At 37.9% G+C, this 24,359-nt stretch overlaps 1 protein-coding gene across 5 annotated transcripts in view; it reads right to left on the bottom strand.

The window, feature by feature from the left end:
* GRAMD2B (GRAM domain containing 2B) overlaps positions 1–24,359 on the bottom strand; it is a 32,374-nt gene that overhangs the window by 4,284 nt on the left and 3,731 nt on the right. For 3 of the 5 annotated variants that reach the window (XM_062018021.1, XM_062018024.1, XM_062018023.1), the window contains 12 exons: positions 13,505–13,627; positions 11,354–11,441; positions 10,970–11,036; positions 9,929–10,032; positions 6,455–6,550; positions 5,447–5,518; positions 5,250–5,330; positions 4,470–4,581; positions 3,196–3,312; positions 2,920–3,007; positions 2,392–2,493; positions 518–611 (listed from right to left, as the gene is read on the bottom strand). In XM_062018021.1, coding sequence (XP_061874005.1) covers positions 518–611; positions 2,392–2,493; positions 2,920–3,007; positions 3,196–3,312; positions 4,470–4,581; positions 5,250–5,330; positions 5,447–5,518; positions 6,455–6,550; positions 9,929–10,032; positions 10,970–11,036; positions 11,354–11,441; positions 13,505–13,627 — 1,144 coding nt within the window. Of the gene's footprint in view, positions 1–517; positions 612–2,391; positions 2,494–2,919; positions 3,008–3,195; positions 3,313–4,469; positions 4,582–5,249; positions 5,331–5,446; positions 5,519–6,454; positions 6,551–9,928; positions 10,033–10,969; positions 11,037–11,353; positions 11,442–13,504; positions 13,628–18,300; positions 18,757–24,359 lie in introns of those variants that run through there. The other 2 variants (XM_062018026.1, XM_062018025.1) reach the window with 2 other exon arrangements.

Below are 24,359 nucleotides of genomic sequence, written 5' to 3'. Positions count from 1 at the left end.
TTCCTTTTGCAATTACAGAAAAGTAAAAAAAAAAAAAAAAAAAAAAGTAAAGGTCAGGTATAGGGAATCACACAGTTCATGCAGCAGCATTTGTGTCACTGCAGTCGAACAGGCAGATTCCAGCCACTTCATACGAAGAGGCTCAGTATATATGAAAGTCAGCACTGTTTTTCTTACTGAAAACCAAAACGCAAACAAAAACCCCAGACAGAAAAGTTCATCAAATGGTATTAAAGGTTAAGTTCAGAATTCTTAGCCTTCATGGACAAAAATAACTGAGATCTTTACATGCAATAATCACTCCTGAAGTGTCCTGGGTGCAAGCCTCAACTGAAGGCAAAACACTTACATATACCAATGCTTGTATATTGGGGCTGATTTATAGTCCAAAAACCAGTCCCTTGCCTAGGAAAACATGAAATTTGGGTCTTAACTTGGCACTTTTCAAAACAACAGATTGTAGAAATTCAGCAAGAACCTAATTAATCAGCATTTATGATGTATTATAGGAAGTTACCTTTTCCAGTTTTATAAGATTAGCAGTTAACTCGTCACAGAAGGCATCAGCATTAATCTGCAGATGAGATCCCAAATCTTGATGCACTGGACGTCTGTCAAAGAAAATGAAGGAGTAAGTGTCAGAAAAGCCAAAGAGGAAAACAGAAGACACACATGTAGATGCCAACACGGTGGCAGTGTTGTGAACTATACTTGTTTACAGAAACAAAGGCCTAAGTCACTTCTGTACTCCTGACTACATTCTTTATTTGTTGGCATTCAGATGGAAAACTTTACAATTATTTCCACTGGAAATAAGTTGAAAGAAGTTGAAAAGTTGCATTAAATTCCATGTCCTGTGACCTGGAGGAAGTAAAAAAACCTAGCCCCTACTGTCAGAGTGCATATTAGATCGTCCCATATCTTGTACTGTTTGGGATCAGAGCAATAGAAAACATGACTTTCTCATGTAACTGTGCTTCAGAAGAGGAACACAGTGTCCTCCTAATAAAAACATGTAAAAACTGGGAAAACGGCTTTGACATTGCCTACTATTACAGATAGGTTTATTTATCTCCTTCATTATTGCTAAAATATAAATGAAGGCCTATTCAACATAAAGAACCATTTCCTTTCTACTCCTGTTTTTATTCTAGCTCTGTTTTCTTACATATGCATATGAGTCCTGTTGCTTTCCACAGGAGACAGTTGAGAGCAGCTGGATCCTAAGCAGCAGAGTTTTCTTCAATATAACTACAACTGCGTTTTCTGAGTGACTTGTCTGTCATGGGCAGGTCATCAAAGAAAGAGGAATTAACAAGCACACTCACTCAAGAGCTTGCTACAGGTTTGAAATGCTTCACAGACAGTTCCACCCAGCTTGGGTACAACTCTGTCTTGAATTTTATTTCCACTCCCCCTCCCTGTTTTTTGAGTGGTGCGTCTCCAGCTATCATCACTCCCACTCATGCTGCACCTGGCTGCTGTTTTTTCACTGAGGTTTACAAATAATTTTTTAAGCCATGTTTTTTAGAGCAGCTCAGAAAAAAAAATCAGTTACAGGAAGAGGAGAAGAGTGAATGCAAAATTTAGTGCTGAATAAACTGACCAGTATTCTCAGCAGTATCCACTTAACTGTCTTTGGTTCTAAGAGAGGAGAAGGGAGCTGATACAATTGGCAGTGGCATACTGCTGTGAAGTGTGCTCCTGCACTGCTTCTGTATTTGACGCTTGTGTTATTTTCTATCCATGCAACATGGAAAACAAAAAAAAGAACCAACTGCAGGGGTAGATGACATCCATAACTCTTGCTATGGAATGGAACTACCTATGGAACTATGGCCCTTTTCTGTATTTGTTCTTCAAATACACAAAAGACCTTCCCTTGGTGTCTTTGGATTTTGTTTTTTGTTTGCTCGTTTTGGTTCTGGTGTGTCGGTGTTTTTTTTTTATTCTAGCAAGACAGGATGTTAGTTACTAAAAAGAATACAGGAGGCCTAAAGCTTTAGAAAACATGTTAAAATCAAGTCAGATGTATTTGCCCAAAGATTATGAAGTACCTCTGCCATCGAAGGCTAGTCAAATGACATTAAGACTCCAGTTGTACCTTTTCCACAGAACCATTGCTCTCAAAAGGAACTGCTCACCTCAGCAGTTTACACTGAAGTTACTCACAGGTTTCTGAAACATTCTGAAGGCAGTAATACATCATAGTACCTCACATTTGTACCAGAATTCTTAAATAGAATGCTTTGAGACAAGGCTAGTACAGATACAAGAACTACAGGGCACAAGGGCACTACAGTATGACGTTGGTTTTGAAGAAAACAGATGAGCCTGACAGGTAATAGATAAATGGTTTAAAGTCCCTAAATTTTACAGAGTGTAACTTACTCCTTAACATGTGAATCAAAGGATGTGATGGAAATAAGACGTTCCTCCAGAACGCTGATTTTATATCTCATGTAGAAGGTAGAAAATATTAGTACACAAACACTGTAAGACATAAAAATAAGGTACATCGGTTAATAGAAACTTTAGAGGTACCTGACAAATTTCATGTCAAAAGCTGTTTAAACTGTTAGTAGTACATGTCGAATAATAAAGGTATTATTCTCAGGAATACCCACCAATCACATTCTGACAGTTATGAACAACTCAGCCTTGAGTATGGCTTTGCTAAGTGACATGTAAAATGAACTTTAGTTAAACTCATAACAATTCCTGAACTGAAAGACCCTTTGTTTTTAAAGGTAAAGGTCTGTTAAATAAGCCTGCCCCAGCACTTCTCCTTCCAGAAATGATAAAGGCCGCAATTCCCAATAATTCCCCTTTTTCAAGTGAAGCTTAGACTACATTAATCCATGTAAACATAAAGAATCCTACTTTTTACACAATCTCGGTATTAAACTGTTAACTTACAGAACTGCGTAAAGTACAAGTAGATGGTTCAGAGAAAATAGCTTCTGGGACTTCACTTTGTGAAAGAACCTGAAGACTTCAGAACGGCCTGTGAGGAAAAGAACCAAGTGTTATTTTGATCAAAGCAGACCACAGCACACCAATGGTATTCTGGAGCATGCAACAGATAACATAATCAGAGGGATAAACAAGAAAGAGATCTTCCAAATTATATGAACTAACATTACTATGCAAACTTAGCTAACTCCAGCTGAAGATCTGCCCTTGACTCCTTACCACTTTGAGGACTGTTTTGGGCTTTTCCGTCAGGGCCATGTTTACTGTGTGCATTTGAGCGGATGGACTCAGTCTTGGAAACCTTCAGGTGAGTCTGTGTCTCAAAGACATGATAATCTGTCAAAAGCAAGATTTTTAATACGGCTGAAATATCAAGTCAAAGGAAGTTGTGGATAGCTTAAGTTAGCCAAGGAGTAGGGGAAGAGGAGGATTTGAAAAGGTGCATTTCTGTATGCTGTATTAAATCTCCAGATCCTTTGAAAGGTAGCGACCTATGCAAACTCTGAAGGTTATCACTGAATTTCCAGTCTGAACATTACACAGAGAACAAAGTCATCTCTCAAAAGGCCTGAATATGCAAAAGTAATGATTCCAAGTAACTTTAATAGCAACATCAAATGGAGATATTGCCCTGGTAGTTTAAAAATATTATACCTCCTTTTCCTGACTGTTCTTTAAATGCAGACAATGTCTTAAAAGAGATAGGACAGAAAAATCCAGTGACACTAATTTTGTTCATGCTTTACTTGCACACCCTGAACTTCTCTAATGATGCACAAGAAACAGAATCACAAGTGATAGATGTGCTTCTCACTCCCTCAATTCTTTTCCCAGGGTGATTATTTAATTAGACATTGGTATTTAACTTATTGAAAAGGAAAAGAGAAAGGTGTGGTTAATAGCTGTAAGAAAGTAAGATAGCAAGTTAAGTCATTATTCAGAGGTGCTCATATGGCAAATGATGACATTGTAATTTAGTTACTGGTTCATAAACACCATGAGACAATTAAAAACACATATACAGAAAATGCCACAGAATAATGAAAGCAAATAACCCCAAGCCATACCACTGAACAAAAGAACAGGTACAGAATGTTATTTGTATAGATTAGGAGTCAGACTGTGACTTAAACTGCTTTAAAATACGGAGTTTTGTTTGTTCTTCCTTTAAAAAAAAAGCAGCAAACATCTCCTACATTGTACCTCTGCTAGCAAAACGGAGAGGGAATCCAAGGAGCTCTCAGAAAACAAATACACAACTGCAAGCAGTAGTGGCAAATCAGATCTGCTATCAACAAGTCATTGCCCAAATCTGGATTGCAAAGGGATACAGTAACAGGAATATAGCTAATGTGGCTTTGAAGAAAACCTTAAAAACCATGTAATTCTCCACAACTGTGGAGAATGTAGATTCCACCATCAGAAGGGGATTATAGAGGCAAAACTGAGAGCTAAGTAATTCTAATTTTCTTGGGGCATACTATCCCACTCACCTTGGAAGCATTCCAGCTCTGGGGTCTGTGAGCCTGTGCTGCTGGACTCTTCCATCTCTTGTCTCCGCTGCTGCACTATTCCATCCAGATCAGAATAGTCTTCATTGAAATCCTGACAGTGAGAGTCACAAGAAAGCTCAACCCTGCTCTAAATCTAAACAATCTTATTTCTTCTGACCTCCTTCTAGAAACTGAACCAACAGATTGAAAACTGTTTCACCAGGAATAATCTCTGATACAAAGACCAAGTTAGCAAAATAAGGCCCAGATGATCACCAGAAATCAATTCTGATCCCCTGACTTCATTTAACTGAAGAGAGTAAGTCTGTGTGCAAAAGAACAGACATTCAGTTAAACCAAAAAGTAAAGGACAGGCATTACTACAACTAGACTCCGGTTTTCACATGTGGTTACATAGCTCTTTCAGATGTCTGAACTGACTCAGAGAGGAAAAAGCACAACTGGAAACATTTCAATAACTGTTTAAGGCGGAGGAAGAAGCAAAAGTCAGGGTCATGTTTTGTGAAACCTGACTGCTTAAGAGAGATATGTACAGCATACAGACCCTTGGAACACATCCAAAGCATACGCATGTATATATACTACATGTGATCAGGTAAGTTACAAATATGCTAGTCATTCCCTCTGCTTCCTAACTTTAAGAAACTCGTGGAAGTTTTAGAACTGGATAGCATCATTTCCTTCAGTTTCCCCTCTTCAGACATTTTAAGTACTACTTGCAATGAAAGCTGCCATGCAACAAAACAACAAACCATTTACCAGGGGCAGACTTGTAGGACGATCAGCCCTGAAGCTGTTTTCTGCAGAAGAGGGATTTGGACTGTTGCCCATGCTTGTATCCTGAAAAATGCAGTAGTGTTAACATGGAACATGAAAACTACCTACTGCTTAAAAGCAGAAAAGCAGTAATAATGAACACAGAGCCACATTCCATTTTCACTCCCATTAGTACTTACCTCAAGATGTCTACAGATAGATTTTAATAGCTTGTAGGTGGTATCTCTGGAGAGTAAGGAAACAAACATGTACTGGAAAACAAAAGTTCCAAAACTGTTTGAGAAAAGGCATACAGTGCAAGCTTTCTTTTACCTAAATAAAACTAAAAGGTAGATTTGCTGATCAAGTAACTATTTTGAAGAACTTTCATATAGTAGGAAAAACTCCACTCCTTCTAAACCTGTGTTTAATCACAAGGAGCACAGCACATGCATGTAAAAGTTACCATGTTCTGCTCCAGGTACCAAGGTATAGTCTAGATCTGCTATTTTTTTAAAAAGTCTTTTTAAAAAAAACCCAACCAACTAAACCACATCTCATTCTTTTGTACAGTGCCCTGCTTCCACTAAATACTTGCACAATGAAAATGGCCTCATTCTGAGGCTGCCCTTATCACATTTTTAACTGATTGATGCAATTACTATTCCAGCTATCACTGTAAGCAACTGTATTTTGTGCATATAAGGAGTTGCTGGTCAGATAAGAGACCCATGTGAATGAAAGAGTACTGTCAGAGCTGCCAACAAAGCAAGTAACTCTGTGTATGCACTTCCTGACCTAGTTGTTTCAGTTTCCCAGTGCTGCTAGACAGCAGTCCTGCAAAGTAGAGAATAACATTACAGATAGCAGGTGGCGGTCAGCGATTCCATTTCTTATTCTTTCACAAAGTTCTACACAACTTTGTTTACTGCACATCCAAAGAAAAAAGACATGGAGTTAAACAAAAAAGTCCCTGCCTATCACAAGAGAGGAGGCAGAAGAAGCTAGAATCATCTCCTAAGAAACTGGATTCTCGAGGATCCAAAGTCTAAATTACCTCATGCAGCCAATTCCTACAGCTGTGTAAATGATCACTTGGTATTTTCAAGAATCCCTCATATTACTGACAATAAATAACAAGGAAAAAAAAGTAGAAAGAAAGAGAAAGCAGTCAGAGTACAATAGCTATACTCTCTACCAGTACTTACCCTGTCTGTGACTGTTGCAATGATCAGAGCATTTGGCACAAGAAGGGCAGTTTTGGTTTTCTTCAGAACTGTCACCGAGAGCACAGGTATACTAATCTGAAATACGGTCAAAAGTAGTGTTAGACTTCCAATACAAACACAAATCTGCATACTCTTTCACAAGGAGCCAGCCTACCAACTGTAATAAGCCAGACCCTCAACACTCTTCCTTTAAAGATTCTGTGACTACGTCCCTGATTATTAGTATTTCATGTGGAACATGTTTGGTTTCAGATTATTACTTTGCCTTAACTATTTTTACTGTGTTTTTTACCAGATGTCAAACCAGGCTTTTGTTTTTTGTCTTCCTTTCCTGATGCCTTCTGGCTCTTACAAGACTGCAGGTTTAGTTCGCTGTAGACATGCAGAATAAACCAATTTTCAAGCTAGGCTTCTTTGTTTAGAAACAAAACATTTCAGACCAAATCAGACTTGTTGATTTGAGAGTCTTGTTGAAGAATGAATATAAGAAGTCTTTTCACTACTTATATAGTCTGCAACAAGCAGCCAAGTAAACAGTCTGTCCTTCAGCAATGTTGAAAGATTCAATCCCCACACACCAACTGACTTAAACTGATTTCTCTGTATGCCACCCAGACTGTCTACACTTGCATTGAAAAGGTCTGAATTTTCTTTCCTGCTTTGTCTAACAGCCAACCCCATTAGCTTAATGTCTGCGCAGTTTCAGAGCATATCACTTCAGACATTCTGCATGGGCTCTTCCTGTATTACAGAGGACGAAATAACTGTCTTGACGTTCAGATGAAATGCCTAGAGCTTAGTGAGTCAAGCAAATATAGTTAGCCATGATAAACACCATTAAGACACAGCTCAGTTTAAGAATTCCTTTAGCACACACCATCACAACTACCTGAAAAACTTGGAATTGAGATTAAAATGGTCCAAAGATTGTTTGAATTATCACAGCACTGAATTAAAAACATATACTAGTCCAGAAGAAAGAAGCTGCTATGTGCAGAGTTTCATAAAATCTTGCTGAACTTTTGTTCACAACAGCAACACAAGTTCATGAAATGAATATTTTTTTCATGTAACAAAACATTTATTTGTTTACATTAGTTTGAGTGCAAGACTGCCAACCAGTGTTGAAGCATGGCTAGTCAAATGCTAGGGCAGAATCTGTGTAACTTTAAAAAATAAAAAAAAAAAATGAACACACTAAAACAAAACCAAACCAGAAGATTTTTTTCAGCAGAAATCCTGCTACCAGTAATGATGAAAAAAGAAGCTTAGAAGTTCCCAAATTAGTTCAGTTCATCTCAAAGAACTTTAAATCAGAGATGTTGATGCCATTCCACTGCATGCTATTTTCATGGATAAAATTACTGTAATCAAGACTGAAAGTTTACTTAAGTGTGTTTAAGTACTTGCTTACTGTACTGTAATCCCAGCATTAGATAAAAACAGTAAAATCACAGCAATATACTTTATCTGGAGTAATAATTATTTCAAGAAACAAGGTTTACTTGCAGGCAACTTGGAAAACAACTGCATAAGACAATCCTTAGCTCCAAGAAAGACTCGTGGCCAATATATATAGCCAAAAAAGAACTACCTGGACAGACAGTGGTAAGTTTCAAAGCCTATTCAATCCTGGAAAAGCGATCTTTTATTTTTGAATATGCACAACATTTACAGTGCAGACTCAAGTCTCCTGAATTGCATGGCTGTTCCCTCCAACAAAACTTTCAATAAACAAAACTCTGCAGGTAGAAGAACTGTTGAATGAGTGTTGAAAAGTTAGTGAGAACATGTAGACCAGATGTTTCTCACAATAAAACAGTTTATGACTAAGTTTAAATTTAAAAGTTCTAAGCAATAGAGGTTTTGTGTCTTGGAAACATTGTCAGGGTATCTGATTGCTAAGAATGTTGCTGTCAAGTTTGATTTCTTCCCCCCACCTTCCTCTCTTTTCCTCCTTCTATGTTGTTTTTTCATTAGATGTTCCTGCCTTTTTTTTTTAAGATTTTCCTGCTTTTTGTTGATGGTACTTCCAAAACCTTGTTTCTGTTGTATGTGACTGAACAAAGCTTTAAGTGTGTATTGCAGGGATAGGGGAAGATGACAGCCAGAATTAAATGATCATGTCTATCCCCTTTACTCTTAATGTTTCCAGTAATGTGTTCTAAAAACAATGACCCAGAATTTTATGAATAACCTGGAATATTACTATAGCCACATTCACAAAAAACTGTTTACTATACCTTATCTTGTATTTTGCCTGTTTTTTATTATATACATAAATATGTGTACATTTCTGCAGTTACAATCCTGTTGACAAAGCTATTTTCTCAGTAACACATCATTATCATTCTACATTTTTTTCTTTTTCCAGGTCTTTCAAATGCAACTCAGTTTCTTCTGACAAGGACTAAACACAACAACCTATAATGTCACTATGAACAACATGTTATCAATTTTAAACATTGTTTAAATTTATTCCATCCTTTTTAAAGGCCTATCAAAGACAGACGGTGTTCCATCAAAACAGCTGATGGCAAAGAAATAAGATGCTCTGAACCCCTAAACTGTTTCTGGCACTCAGTTATCTGACAAGCAGTCTGGATCCAACCAGGAAGTTTGTTCAAGGAAGTACTCAAGAAAAAAGCCAAAGAAATCCTTGCAGCAAATTGAGCTATTTCCTAATAAAACCTCAAACCTAAAGCAGTTTATGTAAACAAAACCATTCCAAAAAGTTCTCAATCAACAGAACCACAACACCAATCTTTTTGGAAAGCTTTACTTTTATCTGTATGCACATCATTCACAATAGAAGACCCAAACCTTAGGTGGGTCATATCTTTAACAAAAAAGTGTAAATGATAATCTTCTAAATTAGCATTTTCATCAAGACTGTTGATCTCTCCTTTCTGGTTTTCATACCAGGCTCACAAGTGAAAACCTAGCAAACCAGTTTTTCTTTCCCCGTTCTCTGTTTACACAGAACAAAAGTGCTAGAAGAATCCCTCAAAGTCTCCTTTGCCAGTCAACTCAGAAGACAGTTTTAGTTTGTCATCTTTAATTGCCGTTTTATGCTTGATCCTTCCGTCTAGTTCCTCAACTACAGTCTTGCAGTCCTTATACTTTCAGCCTTCCTTTCTCTTCTTTCTCCTCCTCTTTTCTGTACTGACCCCAAGAGAGACTTTTCTACAGTTTGTGCTACATGGGCTTGACAATGCCTTCACTGCTGCATGTCAGATGATATTACCTAATTTTTTTAACACGGGAAGTCTTGTGTGATGCAATCTTTAATAGTAACTGTGCTCCAATTCTAGAATGACTTTTGGGCATCACTTCTGAACAGTGATTGTATTCAATTCTACTGTTGTTAATACTACAACAATGTGAGCTTCTGGTGATGAACAAATTGTTATGGAATAGTATTAGCGCTCTGTATGTAAAGATTTCACTAACCTTAGTGTCTTTACCAAAAACCTTGGAATGAAAGCAAATCCAGTTATCAGAAAGGAATAACTTTCCTTGGTACAGAATTTCTTTCTGCAGGGCACAGGTAAAGCCTGAAACAAATAGATATTCTATAATCTTTAAGGTAACCACAACACAAGTGAACTGTTAATGATTTGGCTTTTTTTTTTCTCTTTTTTCAAAGCCATAATATGTTTAGGTTTATACTTTTTCATAAACATTGTCCAATCTTGAAATAATAAGTTTAACTAATACTATTAAGCTCAGGCCTAAGTTTAGACTCAAAGCAGCTGATGGACAAAGTCTAAAATGTGTAACATGCAGGTATCTCCCAGAAAACAAGAATTCCTTCTGAGAGACCACCACCTAGTTTCCTATAAGCTTTTTGACTAGCTTTACATTTGCATAATGTAAAAATTACCTGAAAGAGCTTAATGAAAGGTTTTAGCTTTAAACTTTCATCTCTCTAGCAGTTGTCTGGACTACATTATCAAAACAGAGATAAAACCCATGTGAAGTAATACTGCTTTTACTTCACAGACATTGAGCAAATTGTTTCTCAATCTTGAAATGCTTTGCTTGTATTCCTTGAAAAAAAATTTGTTATACATATCCATATCCATGTAGAATTCGCTTGTTATAACTACCACAGAGAACAACAGAACTTTTAAATAGTTTAAGTTGTTCTCTCTGATTTTAAATCTTAAAGCACTGACAGCAAAAACTCAAGCTAGTCACTTGACCAGTGCCATCTCAATTAAACAGTACCTTTAGTAGGGAAGGTGCAGTGCAAAAAAATGTTGCAGTAAGTTACTCTGCTAAGCAGTGCAAAGCAGGCCACAACTCCCAATGATACCCAACATCTGAAGAAGTAAGTTCTGCGAGATTACAACAAAAACATTCACTGCCTTGTAGCTCTAGGCAGCTACAGTTTAAGGTGTTCAAAGTTTAGGTAGTCTCTCTTGCATATTATCACAGTTGTTATATAACATTATCTTAGGTGGCAATGACAAGGGGGTTAATACTTACTTTGTTTCAGTGGCTCATCAATGGGAACATCTAGAAACAGCTTATGAAAGTGTGCATTTGCCTTCAGCTAAAAAACAAAAAGCCCCACACCCAGAGACACATACCTTATTAGACAGTCTTCCAGTCAAGTGACCCACTCCACTTCCTGTCCTCCCAATACCTCCTCATTTTGTCCACTTGTTTTACAATAAATCCTCTTTCTCGCTATGTGGCTGTTAAGTCTGTATCCTGCTTTACCTAGACTTTAACACACTGATGAAAATGCAACCTACATCCTTATACAGCCATGAACTATAATATTGCTAAACAACAGGGCTCTCATGGTAGACATGTATTTACTCTCACTATAGATATATGAACACACAAATCCATGCTTTGCCCTACCTGGTTTGAGGTACGTTTTTTCCTTTCGATCTTGGAGTCGCTCTTGATATCAGTTGTTGGGAATGGACTATCTGCACTGCTCTTTGTCCTGAAGATTAAAAAAAAACATCCTGTATGAGCCTGGTCTCACTTTATTAGCCTTGATAAATTGTAAACAGGGCATGCTTTTCCATGAAATGCATTAATCCTTTAGTAACTACTATCTGACTTGTGAAGGATTATGCAGCAGTAAAGAGGTTCTTATTCCTAAACCGTGTCAACCCTTACTGAAAAAATCTTATTTTAATTTAGAAGGAATATTTTAAATTACTAGTTGAAAGGAATCAAAAGAAGTTCAAGACTTAATGAATTATCACAGTGCTTAGCTCCATGTCCATTTATTTGTCAGCAGCATGTGAAACACTATCATTACCTTGCAATAGTCAGTGATATATTGTAAGACAAATCTTAGTAGCTGAGAGTATGAGGTCGTGTGCTGAAAGCTATGAACTTGTACTACAAAACGTGAATTCATTTGGAAAGTGGAAGAGAGAAGAAACATAGGTGCACACATCAGAGGATTGCTATGAACTGCATAGTGTAATGTAATGACATCACTGAGATAAGCAGCAATCCTGAAGGAGATGAAAGGGAACTGTGAGTGCCAGTTGTATAGGAAATCGTACCTGTATGTCTCTAGCCATTCATAATGGAAAATGGAAGCCAACCAAAAACCCAGCAGCTCTGGAGTAGAACAAGTACAGAGGAATATCTCTGTTGATGGCTAGGAAATATGTTTGGTTTGTTTTAGACAGGAGAAATTAATGGCATGAACTGTTCAGAAAAACAGAGGTGAGATAATAGTGTTTCATAAAACAAGAAGAACATTATCCCAAGAGCTACAAAAGCATTATCAACAGGCTATAAAAATAAGGTAGCTTTTCTTTAGAGGCCTTCAGATATAGACTGTGGAGAAGAAGGGAAAACACTATTAATATGAGACTGCCATACTGAATAACCTGAAGAGCTTGTTACGTTAAAAAATCAATGGGGAAAGGTGCTACAAGTTTCCATTACGGCCCCTTATCCTGCACAATAACCCTTCTTTACTTTCCTAAACTTGAGAAGTTTAGGATTTCCAGTAAAAACTATAATGGTGAGAACAAACGAACCCCTAGGTGTAATGCAGATAGATGGTTTTACAAGAGATTGTACAGCAGGACTGACTTATATAGCAAGGGAACTGGCTGCATACCTCAGGTGGTCTCTTGCAGAAAAAAACCCTCCAAAATATGTATGTATGTATGTATTTGTATGCCTGTGTGAAGTACAGGTCAAACTGAAATGACAGCAAGTCTTAAAAAAAACTTAAGCTAACTTCTCACCAGCACACAGTCAATTACATTGTATGTGAGAGGTAAAACTGGAAGGAGACTTTGGGAAAAAAAACCAAACCGTAATCGCATATTTCTTCAACTAGCTTCTTCTCAAAGATGGTTTAGGAAATTACGTGATGTTTTTTAAACATTTGCCTTGTGACCAAAACCACAGCATCAGGTTGACTGATGACTTCCGTATTAGCTGCCCAGTTGACCAAGTGAAAGGTATGCAAAATTAGTGTTCAAGCCCTCCAAGTGGGATTTTAGTATTATTTAATTTTATTTTAGAAGAGTTTCAAATCCATTCCAGTTCTTCAACAAAGGAAAAATGACTGTTTTTGCAGACATTACAATAATCTGATGCAATTTACAGCACAGAGTCCAAAATTAAAACTTTTGTCATAGTTTTACCATGCTCAGATGATAGATCAGCATAAAAGTGTTCTGGGAATAGCCCAGGACTCAAACTGCATTCTAGTTTGACTGTTGCCAAATTGACTGTGAAAGGGATGTAACTAGCAGTGGCATCAAACTATGCAACACGTTTTTTTTCCTAAAACAGGGAAGCTAAGCCCGGCAAAAAATCTGAATTCCAGCTGTTCTGACTGATTGTGATGAGTAACAAAGCAACCTCTGGAAACTGGCTCTGATTCCTGTTTACTTGCATAGTGTGCAAACTATCCCACAAGGAGAGTGTCTGATAAATCTTGCTACTTGACATAGCTTCTTGCATGGGTTGTAACTATTCTGTTTATCTGACTAGAACAAAACTAACAGCATTTCTGACATTTACCTAGCAACATCAACTTTTTTATAGTCATCAAAATATTCCATTTCACTGGTAGGGGTATGCAGCCACACAGTAGGCGATTTTCCTGCCTTTCTTTTTTCATCTGTTCCATTTTCTCCATCTGAACTGCAGAGGGAAAAAAAAAAAAAAAAAAAAAAAAGAGATAAAAATATGTACTGCAGGATTCATACAGATGTCAAATGCTACTGCAACATGTTTGCAATATAGCACATAATAAAAAACAAAATTATGCCGTATCTTTTATATTAAGGTCCCTGAAAAGTCTTCAGCTGACAACATTATACATCTTTAACAGTATTCTGAGCTCCAGTACTGGAGTTTCAGCAATGAAGAGAGGAAAATTGAAATGCTGCCATGGATATTTCAGTGCTCATAAAATTTGTAGTCCTACCTAGTTACTGTTTCAAAGAGAGTGTCTTGTTAAGGAAAAATGAATTCTGTGTTCATTAGTTGGGCTCAGTGACTAATGGAAATCAATTTGATTGGCAACTGGTTGAAAAACATCCTGCATGACAGCATCTAGTGCTTAGTAGATTAATTGTGGCTCAATGTTGCAAGAGGAAGCTGGCTCCTATTCTGCCTCTCACTTGTCTTTTCTGTGTGAGTTGACTTGCAGAACTTTATTAATAATAAAGAGTCCTCTCAAAATATCAAAAGTGATGGTTTTATTTTACAAAAGCCATCACCATGCAATGCCTTTTCACAGCATATCCTGCTGCCTATGAAATATATGTTAAAGAACTACAGCCTGAAGGCTAAGAAATGTGCCATCAGAGCATTACACTGGCTTCCCTTTTAGTAATTTTCTAATAAAACGTTAACTTGGAAAATCTAGAGGGAAAAAGCTATCATTAATAGCAGGGTCTGAAAAATGACAATATGTAGTCTTCCTTCAGAAGACTAAAGCCTCAGAAAGACTGCAGAATGCTCCTAGTATTAACAAAGAAAGCCAGACTATGTTGCCCATTAATTTAATGCCTGCCTTGGATGATCTCATTTACAAAAGCTTTCCATTATGATGTTTTTGTTTCTCCATTTTTACAGCAATAACACAGCTACTGCCACCACACAGAAGTGTCTTTACAATAAACAGTTTGTTTTGCTGTCAGAAGTTGCCAAACTAATCTCTCTTCTTTTAGGACGGGTATAGAAAGATTCATTGCTTTGATTACACTTTGGTGAATAAGATTACAAAATACACATAGCAATATTTTGATTGACGTCTAATGAGGTGGTATCCTACCTCAGAGCTAAACTAGAGCTTATGTTTGGGACAAAAGCCATGGAGTTTTGTCCTACGGGTGACAGGACTTGTTCTCAAGCAGTCTTAAGTTTACACACAGCAACTATGCTCCTATCCTTCCACAATCCTTAGCACACTACCCACCACAGGGGCACTGAATGGACACTTTCTCAGTTACCCTTTCTGTACACTTAAGTTTTGGCACTAATAAAATCAATAAAGAAAAAATTGCTTGTTTCCCCATTGGTTCACCCTTGGATAAGCCCTGCACAAGGCACCAGCTTTTATCTTCAACCAACATAAACTATAATTAAATGGGCAATCCAGGAGATTCAAGCAGAACCTAATCTTTTCCCTGAAAAGCCTGAATTAGCAGTTTTATGCTCTTTGAGATTTTCAGCAGACGGAATTGCCAACCCAAGGTGTTTCCTGCAAGCATAGGAGAGCTTGTTTTCCAAAAGTCTGCAAAAACCTGCAAATGTCTTCATCACAATCTTGCTATCTGTTGTACTTCTGTTCCCTAAATTCTTGGGCTTCAAAGGAGGCCAGAGAGTATCAGACATGAATGGCATGAGGAACAAGGTGAGGCAAAATTGTCAAGTTCAAGCACACCTGCACTTCAACAGAACAGTGCAGGATGGGAACTACCACGTAAGACTACATGATACAGCAGTATTTTGAAGACGTAGTTGGTTGAGCTTAGAGCCTGACTGGCGTCCATCATTGCCTTGGGCAGCCTGCTACTCTTACATGGCAGTTCCACAAACTGATCAAGGCAGTCTGTATCACAGTCACATGTCTCTCAGGTTTTACCATTCACTTGCACGTGCCAGCATGCTTAGATATTTTCTTGCTCATAAGCTTCACTTATCACTCATATTCCTTTCCCCTCTCCCACAAATTAATCCCTACTTTGTAGTTAAACCTTTGACCCTGTTCTATCCTATCTGTCTTCCCTATTAACCACTACTATTCCTGAACTTCTACTGCCTGAACTCATTCTCTCTTGCTGCTTTCACATGGCAGAGAGACAGGGCATCTCAGCTGACTGCTGTGTGTGGAAATGCTGAGTTATCTCATGCCAGTCTAGTCACCTCTCCAGGGTCACCCTCTATAGTGAATAATTAAGAGAATGTACCCAAACACAGTAAGAGTTCTAGTTTCCCCCAAAACACCTCAGGTGTGGGAAGACTCATCCAAGTAACACATGCCACTGACAGTACCCACTAGGTGCATTTGTACTAGCTGATACAGACCTGCAATGCTTGTTGTTCACCCTGCCTCTTACCTCCCTCTACATAGTGAAAGACTATGTGAGGATTTATCCTTATACTTTTACAGCTATAGTTCCAGGTGGCATCTAAGTTCCTAGTAGGTGTCTTTAAAGTATAAAAAGAATCTTAGCTGACCTCTGGAGAGGGAAAGATAACAGGTATGACCTAAAGCCAGTACAATATCGTTCATCAAGTCACAGGCAAATTAAAGCATTCCTTACATTTTCATGTGTGAGTCAGGACTCATACATGCATTGCAAAAAGAGTACAAAAGTCAGCAACCCATGAAAAAAATTAGATCAACTGCACTTAAGAAGCAAAATGATGCTTGCTAGAACTGCTAGAAGTATCTGCGTATAAGTGAATTGTATTTTCAAATATCACAGGAAGGCAGGTAAACTTTCTGACATCAGGCCTTTGGTGGTATCAAAACAAACATTTTTCAAATTGAATATATGCAGTATACGAACAAGCCTATTTAAAGTAACAGCTGAAAGAGAAAGGGAAAAAAACCCTTGTCTCTAGTTTCCAAATCAAGAACAGTTGTCATAGGGAGTATTTTCAAAGCCAAGGCTTGCACTTGGTATGGGATCATATTTTGTATCTAAGCAAGTTAAAATAAACACCAGTTACAAGCACTCTAACTTTCTGCAATAAATGTTTCTTTTCCTTTTTTAACTATACACCAACAACTGAACTGAGTAATTTAAGATTATATCACAGAAAAGAGAAAGTGCTATGAAATACATTAACTAAGGCAGTGGACTGAGAATAATTCTGATAAAGTGTTCAGAAGTAAATTATTCTGATTTGAACAGTTTCTGTGAAAAAAAAAAAATCTGACAGACAAGTGTATCAAGTTCCTCACACTGCAGAAAGTTTTTGAGCTTCGAAGGGTTTTGTTGTCTGGTGCTAATCTCCAGAATTTGAAAAAGTCTGACTTCCTGTGAAATCTATGCTGTGTTGAATCACTAGGGATTTTTCAAGAAGTAGAATTAAAAAAAGGATAGTAATCTAAAATAGAAACTTTTCCCCTGATTCTTTGAAAACCATTTTGAATATGAAGCACTGAACAGAAATAATGTGAGAGGACACCACAGCTTGGAAAGTGCGCCTTAAAGAACCAGTGTTGTCTTTGACAACTCCAATACAGCCTTAACGGACATGAATACTTCTCAGGCATACATAAGAGACACCAAAAACTCCAGAACTGCACAGTGGTTACTTACTGTCATTTAATTTCCACAGACAAAACTTTTTACAAAGCATGCTCAGATATGCCCCAAGACAACTATATGACTTGGTCCAAATGACAACAGGTCTAAAAAGTTCAGAAGTCACAGGAAGCTGCAACAAACTCAGTGCACAAACTGCAAGGCACCTTGAATAACCAGAGATGTTAACTACAACTTCAATTGTTTGCAAAACTGCAGCCAGACCAGTATTTCCCTAGGGTTTAGCATGAGTCAGCATTGCTGCAATGTTCCCAATGGATGGGGCATACATATTGGGATCATCGTGTTACCTTAGAAGTCCAGTTATACTGCTTTGTCTCTTTTATACAAAAAAGTTTAGTTTTGCAACAGCAGTTAGACTGCTGTTCTATTACAAATTATCAGTCTAAATAGTGATAAGTAATTTTGTCACTACTGTCCACAAAGATGCTTGATACAATGTATGTGGAAATATCCATCAGAAATACAGTGACATTCTATATCTTTTGGTTCTGTTGGGTAGCTATTGGATTTACTAAATAGCTGTTACCACACCAAAAGGATTTGACAAAGGAATCAAAACAGTGCAAAAGGCCCAAATACTGACAGATAATGTTATTTAAGCTATTCTCACTCCCAGACATGAGTTTATTCAGATAAAGGAATCAGTTATTTCTTCAGAAACCAAAAGCCAAAGGGAAAGCCATAAACATTTCAGGATCCTGAATCAAGGTGATGGACCTTGGTAGGCTTAGACTGGTCTCTGTAGTGGATAAGCTAAAACAGTGCACAAGTTGAAGATTTAAATGTTGACTTTCAAAAAAGTCTGGTTGTCTCTAGTAGTTCTACAGCCACACTCCAGTTTTATGTGGCACAGGACACAGATTATGGGAGAACACATGCCTAAAAAAACATGCCTCAGAATAATGTTATAATTTAATCTACTTCTAAGACTAAGAAACACTCTTACCATGCAAATAGAAAGGCAATACTGACTATCATTGAGACTCAAACTATTAAATCAGGAAGAAAACGAGCTGCAGTTACCTCAATCACAAAGAAGCATGGAGCCGCTTAACAGGTGCTACAGATGTTAAGAATAACCATAATGTATGCAGTCGGTATTTGTAAAATTCCATATGTTCAGTACATAGCCTGTGCTTAAGACTGAAAAGTGAAGGAAGCAGTTGATTATAAAGTTGGGCATTTCTTATGTATTTTGTATGACAGATGTAGAGCTAGCAGATATATTTATACTGAACGTGGAGTGCAGCAAAGCACTAATGCAGGAGCAGAAATCTGAAACCCTGCATGAGTGAAAGGGTCAGTTTGTTAATATGAATAGGTATGAACCAGACTGAGATTTAACTACCTCAGGTTCCTCAAGGAGCAGTCTAATTTTCTTCTCAGGACATCACAGTCCAAGATGGCATATTGGAGAAAAAGTTACATAGCTGCACATTAACTGAATATCATATACATATGGATGGGCACACACGTATATACACCATGTGTTTCTCTACATGCTTCTGGGATTAAAGAAGTCTGCAAGCATAGGTGAAATCTAGGAGTCAACTAACACCAAAAGAGGAATCAACCCAATTGTTAAAGACTTTTTAAAATTATGAATCTTATGTTCAAGGTAATTAATTTCAGACATATTTGTTGTATACTATTTCATAACTATCTCTTGGATCACAATTACTCATCTGTGAGTAATTTTGTATGTCTTTGTTGATGTATCTATTAAAAGGATGAAAGAAATTTTTAATACCCAACAGAAACTCCTCCAACACTGTTACGGACAGTAGAAATAATTTGCTTTTCCTCAACAGAATAGACATTTCACATAATAACCAGATCAAGTTTCACACTATCTTACCACTAGGACATCAGCAAGATCACTGTGACACTGCAGACATCATTAGCAAGTATGTAAGTAAATTCTCTGCTCTAAATACCATCTATTATTAACTGTCTGTATTCCCTGTCTAATCAAAACCAAACTGCTATCAAGTTCCATAGAAAAAAACCCAAACAAACAAACAAAAAACCCCACACAGAAGAATTCGCTGTGCTCTGAAAACCGAGACACTTTAACACGATATTTTACTAAGCTAACACTGGAACAGGAACATAAGCCATTAGCTCTCTTGTCTTTTCAAGAGTTTCCATTTCAGATATCCACTTCAAAAAGCAAAAGTCCTCTTTTATGTTATCTTCACTCAACTCCACAAGATTCCTATGATGCAGTTTTCATGGAAGCCTTAGTAAAGTGACCAGTATTTGTCTGAACATAGGAATGGCCAGATCCAGTATGGGACATAAAAAAAAACCCAGGTAAAGCAAAACACCTTAGAAGAGACATTCATTCATATCTGCTTCGGACTGGAGTATGTGTTCTTTTCATTTTCCAACCCAGTGGCAGTCTTTAGGAGGAAAGACTTTCCTATCTCCTAGTTTGAGGCTACTTTATCCTCTTATCCAAAACATGGCATAAAATAGACTGACAATTCCTACTGAAAAGGAAGTGTGCAGCTTTATATTACATCACATTTTTTATCTTTAGCTTCCACAGGTAACAGGGAAAAGAAAGACTAATTCCTGATCTATGGTTCAGGGTGCAGAAAGGGCAAAGGAACTTAAGTGTCAGGTTTACCAATTTTTCTTCACTGAATTCAGTAAAAAAATGTCAACACTGCATCTAAACATCATCCACATATGACCTCATAGGCACCTATCAATTAGATTTGCTTTATAACTCAGATAGAAAAAATACAAATCTCTCTCTGGAACAACACAAGTATTTTTTCAAATGAGGTCTTATCAGAGCATACGGTTTGCCCTTATTACAAGCTACATTTCTGTTTTTTGTAGGAAGAACTCCAGATAATGTGCCCCTGTATGATACACGGCTTCACTGTCAGTTTTCCAGCATTATGTTCTTGAAAAAAAATGAGTAATTACATCAGATTGAATTAGCATTTAAAACACACAAAAAATGCAGACACCAGCAATTATATTAACAACTGCTATTAAAAATGCAGAGCAGTTAGAAATAACAGCATAACAACACCTTTACTCCTTTCTCTGTTGCTTAAGAAAGTTCAAAAATGAAGCTGCCATAAATCACTCGATCAGTAGCTCTGGTTCATGGCACTTTCATAAATAATGACTGAACATGCTACACATAGTGTTTTAATCAACCGACATGGGAAAATATAATGTTGATTCTTCAGACAGCTTATATACAAAGAAAAGGGTGGTTATATATGATCATGCAGTTTCCTTGAGAACTGGCATATACCACAAATAAACCACAATCAGTAATGAGAGTTGTCTGTTTAAAAGGCAACACTTTTTGAACAGAAAAAATTTAAAGTATGTATTTCAAGCAATGTCTGAGCACTTCTTTTGTAGGTTCCTCAGGAAGAATAGTGCAAAACACTGAGATGAAAAAGAACATCTAATGGTGTCTATCTACCCTTGCATCACACCTTGCATCAAGAATGGGCATAGATTAAAGCAAAATCACTGTTAAAGGCTCACTATTCACCAAGGGTCTGGCAAGGCTGGATTTCCCATAATTATCTTTGCAGTTTGCAGGTTTTCTTACTGTCATGGTTTGACGTGACAGCCTTTTCTGGTAAGGGGCTGTAAAGATAGCTCCTGTAAGAAGCTGCTTGAAACTCTCCCCAGCTCTAAGCCAGACCCACCTCTGGAGCTGAGCAATTAAACACATCCACAACCACTTTTTAAGAGAAAGTTGGAAGAGGAGGCTTCTTCCCGTTTCTTCTTTCTTCTGTCCTTTCTTCTTTTCTGGCTGGTGGTGGTGAAAGGAGTAGGAAGAGTGAGAGAAACAACCAGGTGGACTCCAAGGTCAGTGAGGAAAGAGTGGAGGAGGTGTGCTGGAGCAGAGACTCTCCTGCATTCTACAGAGAGGACTGGTGAGGTTGAGATTTGTTTGCATTTTGCTAAAGACCCTGCACCAGTAGCAGAGACTTATCTTGATTATGACCCCATATCAGGTGCAGAGACTTATTTTGCTAAGAACGCCAAGCCAGGAGCAGTGACTATGGCTGGAGGAGGCCGTGTCCTGTGGAAGGGACCCAATATTCACAGAAGCTGTAACTGTGAGGAGACCCTCCACGACAAAGCAGCTCATTAAACTTATGCCCAGAAGAGGCCGTGTCCCGACTGAGGGATCCTGTATTGGCAGAAACTGCAACCATGGCGAAGAATCCACGCCAGAGATATTCATTAAGGACTGTGTCCCGTGGGAGGGACCCTGTATCAGAGCAGGGGAACAATGCAAGGAGTCGTCCTCATATAAGCAGAGAAGTGGCAGAGCCCATCTGTGAGAGACTGACCACATCTGCCATTCCCCACTCCCTAAGTTGTTAAGGGGAGACGAGGCAGACATACTAGGAGCAGTGAGCTGGGCCCAGGAAGAAAGGAGGGATGGGGGAGGGAGATCTTAAAGTGCTGGTTGGAAGTTTCTCATCATCCTACTCCCTTTTTGCTTTTTGTTCTGCTCTGTTTTTTGTAGGTAGTAGAATAAACTTTCCTACTTTTGAGTACTGGAATCTGTTTTGCCCGGAACTGTAATTGGCAGCGAGCCCTCCCTGCTCTTGTCTTAATACACAACATCCTTGCTTATCTTTTTCCCCTCATTTTGCTGGGGCCTCTGCCATCCTAATGAAGATAAGGGTGAATGGGGGCACTGAGCGAGAGATTGCTGTGGTGCTTCTGTGCTAGCTGGGCCAAACCACAACACTTACAGACCTGCTTATGCATTCATGGAAAAGGGCAAAACAATGCAGATAATCTAATACAAAAGCTATTGTTTCATGGTAGGAAATACTAGCTTCCAACAATGGCTATAATCAACACTAATCACAACAATGTATTTGTGATGTTGTATATAAGGAGTCATTTTCCTTCCAAGACCTTGGAATAAGATATTGATATTAATATTAGAATCAGATGTGACATGTGCTGGCCAGATCCTTGCTTGGGACAGCCTGAGTTTCTATTTTCTGTGTCATCAGGACACTGAGTCTGAATGCTCTGTAAGCCTTCTTCGGTATAAGCCTTTTCACTGGCCACACAATGTCCTCCATGGCAACATTCACTCTCTCCTATGCTGGTCATAGCATATTTACTTGTCTTGTAAAATTTCAGCAAACCAAACGGACATATACATAATTTTGTTATTTACTGGATTTTTGTACTACAACGTTTCTCCTTGGCCAGAAAAAGTCAGAACAGACATAAATGGTTCTGCTCAAACTTGTGTAGAGTGAATTGTAGCTACAAAATTATCACCAAGAGTCTTCTGCCTACGCAACTCATCTTTCAAAAACAGCCCTAAAGCTCCCAGTGGGCTAAACCACTGAGGAGCTTACAAAAACAGATCTTTGTAGAGAATATGCCAAGGCATGACTGTTTTTTGGGGGGGATGTCAGGAACCTTATTTTTTTCATAGTAAGGTAACCAGAAGGCTTCCCCCATGTATCCACAGAGAATCAGAGAATCTACTAAGTTGCTCTGCTGCCTATCAGCAATCAGCAAATTAATTCCTGCCAATCTTTCTGGAAGCACATTAACCTCTCTAACCTTAATGTGCTATTTCTCAAGGACTGAGGTAGAAGTTAGTTAAAGGAAATGAGTACTTCAGTACAGAAACGAAGCCCAATTACCAAGGAATCAAGAATAGGCCACTATTGTCTCCTTGTATGTAGCCCAACAGCTCCTGGTTCTCCCTTTTATTCAGGTGCCTCATCCCCCAGTATTTATTCCCATTACTGTTAAAATCAACCCAGCACATCATGCCATCTAACAAGGGGGAGACAAGGGCCCTATACAGTGGGCTGTCAGGGAGCAGTGGCCCGTGTCCTCCTGGAATGACCCACTGACCCTTGCATTATTTGGAAGGAAAAATGGATGTTTTAAATATTTGTTTTCAGGTTTCTGGTAAGAAAACATAATATCCCTGTAATTTTGGGTAGCTCAGAGATCTTCTAGATAAAGTAGGAAGTTTCCTTTCAAGGAAAAGTGAGAACTGGGGAAATATAACTTGTCCTACCATATTCCTATTATCTGCAGAGAAATTATTTGCTCTGTGATGACAATATTTGAAGACACTTTTGCTGACAGCCTAGACAGATCCAGAGAGCTACCTATGAATTATGGGTAAAAGAAATACTACAGAAGAGGTCTGTAAAGATTGTTAGGCCAAACACAAGACCTCTCTGGTATAAGAGTAACACAAGTCTAAAAAGGTTAACTGGAAAGGATATATACGGACTTGGCAAAAGCTACATACAGAATGTGAAGATCATTAGTCCCAGCATTAGATAAGCACATAATTTCTAACCACATGACTGCAACATTTATGGAAATAAAGCAAATACCAGCAACAAATCCTGCTCCACAAACTTATCTGCAATATTATGTTGCTTATCAAGCATCTCTCACAGCCTGCGTGTAATCAGCAAAGGCAGTACATCCAAGAGTATTTTGGGTTAGCCAATAAGGCATTTTGGTAAAAGAAAAGGCTGTTCAGATTCATAGCATGATTTATACAAGGCATAATTATTTTTAAAAAGCTGCCTTTGTATCTTAAGCATGCATATACAGTCAAGAAAGTAAGAAAAACAGGAAAAAAGGGAAAAATAGGAGCAATTTAAAAACATCACCATGAACAAACAGAGGTCATCAAGACTGGAAACCTCTTCTCTGCCATACCTCCAATTTAAATGTGTCAGTTTGTAAGCTTATCCTTCTTTTCAGATAATGCATTACAATTTTCTCTATAAAAAGAGGCAAGAACTACCAGGGAAGAATTAAAAAATATGACACTTAATATGTGTTACTATCTTCATTCACTGAACATACAGAACATGAATAATGCAGGCACAGTTTTCCCTTTACAAAAGAACAGTAGAAATTTGTCTGCTGCAAAGGAGCTAACCTGGATCAAAGCTGAAATAAAACTTTGAATTGGTGACTAATAACCTCCCTTTCTTCTCTGCATTTTCTATTTCTCTCAAGTAGGAGAGTTTAAGATTATGCAGAGGTCAGATAATTAATGATTATTCAAC

The sequence above is a fragment of the Colius striatus genome, chromosome Z (genome assembly GCF_028858725.1).
Source record: "Colius striatus isolate bColStr4 chromosome Z, bColStr4.1.hap1, whole genome shotgun sequence".
In the NCBI taxonomy this organism is placed as follows: domain Eukaryota; kingdom Metazoa; phylum Chordata; class Aves; order Coliiformes; family Coliidae; genus Colius; species Colius striatus.
The sequence above is the reverse complement of the archived record's forward strand: the minus strand, read 5'-3'. Positions and strand labels throughout refer to the sequence as shown.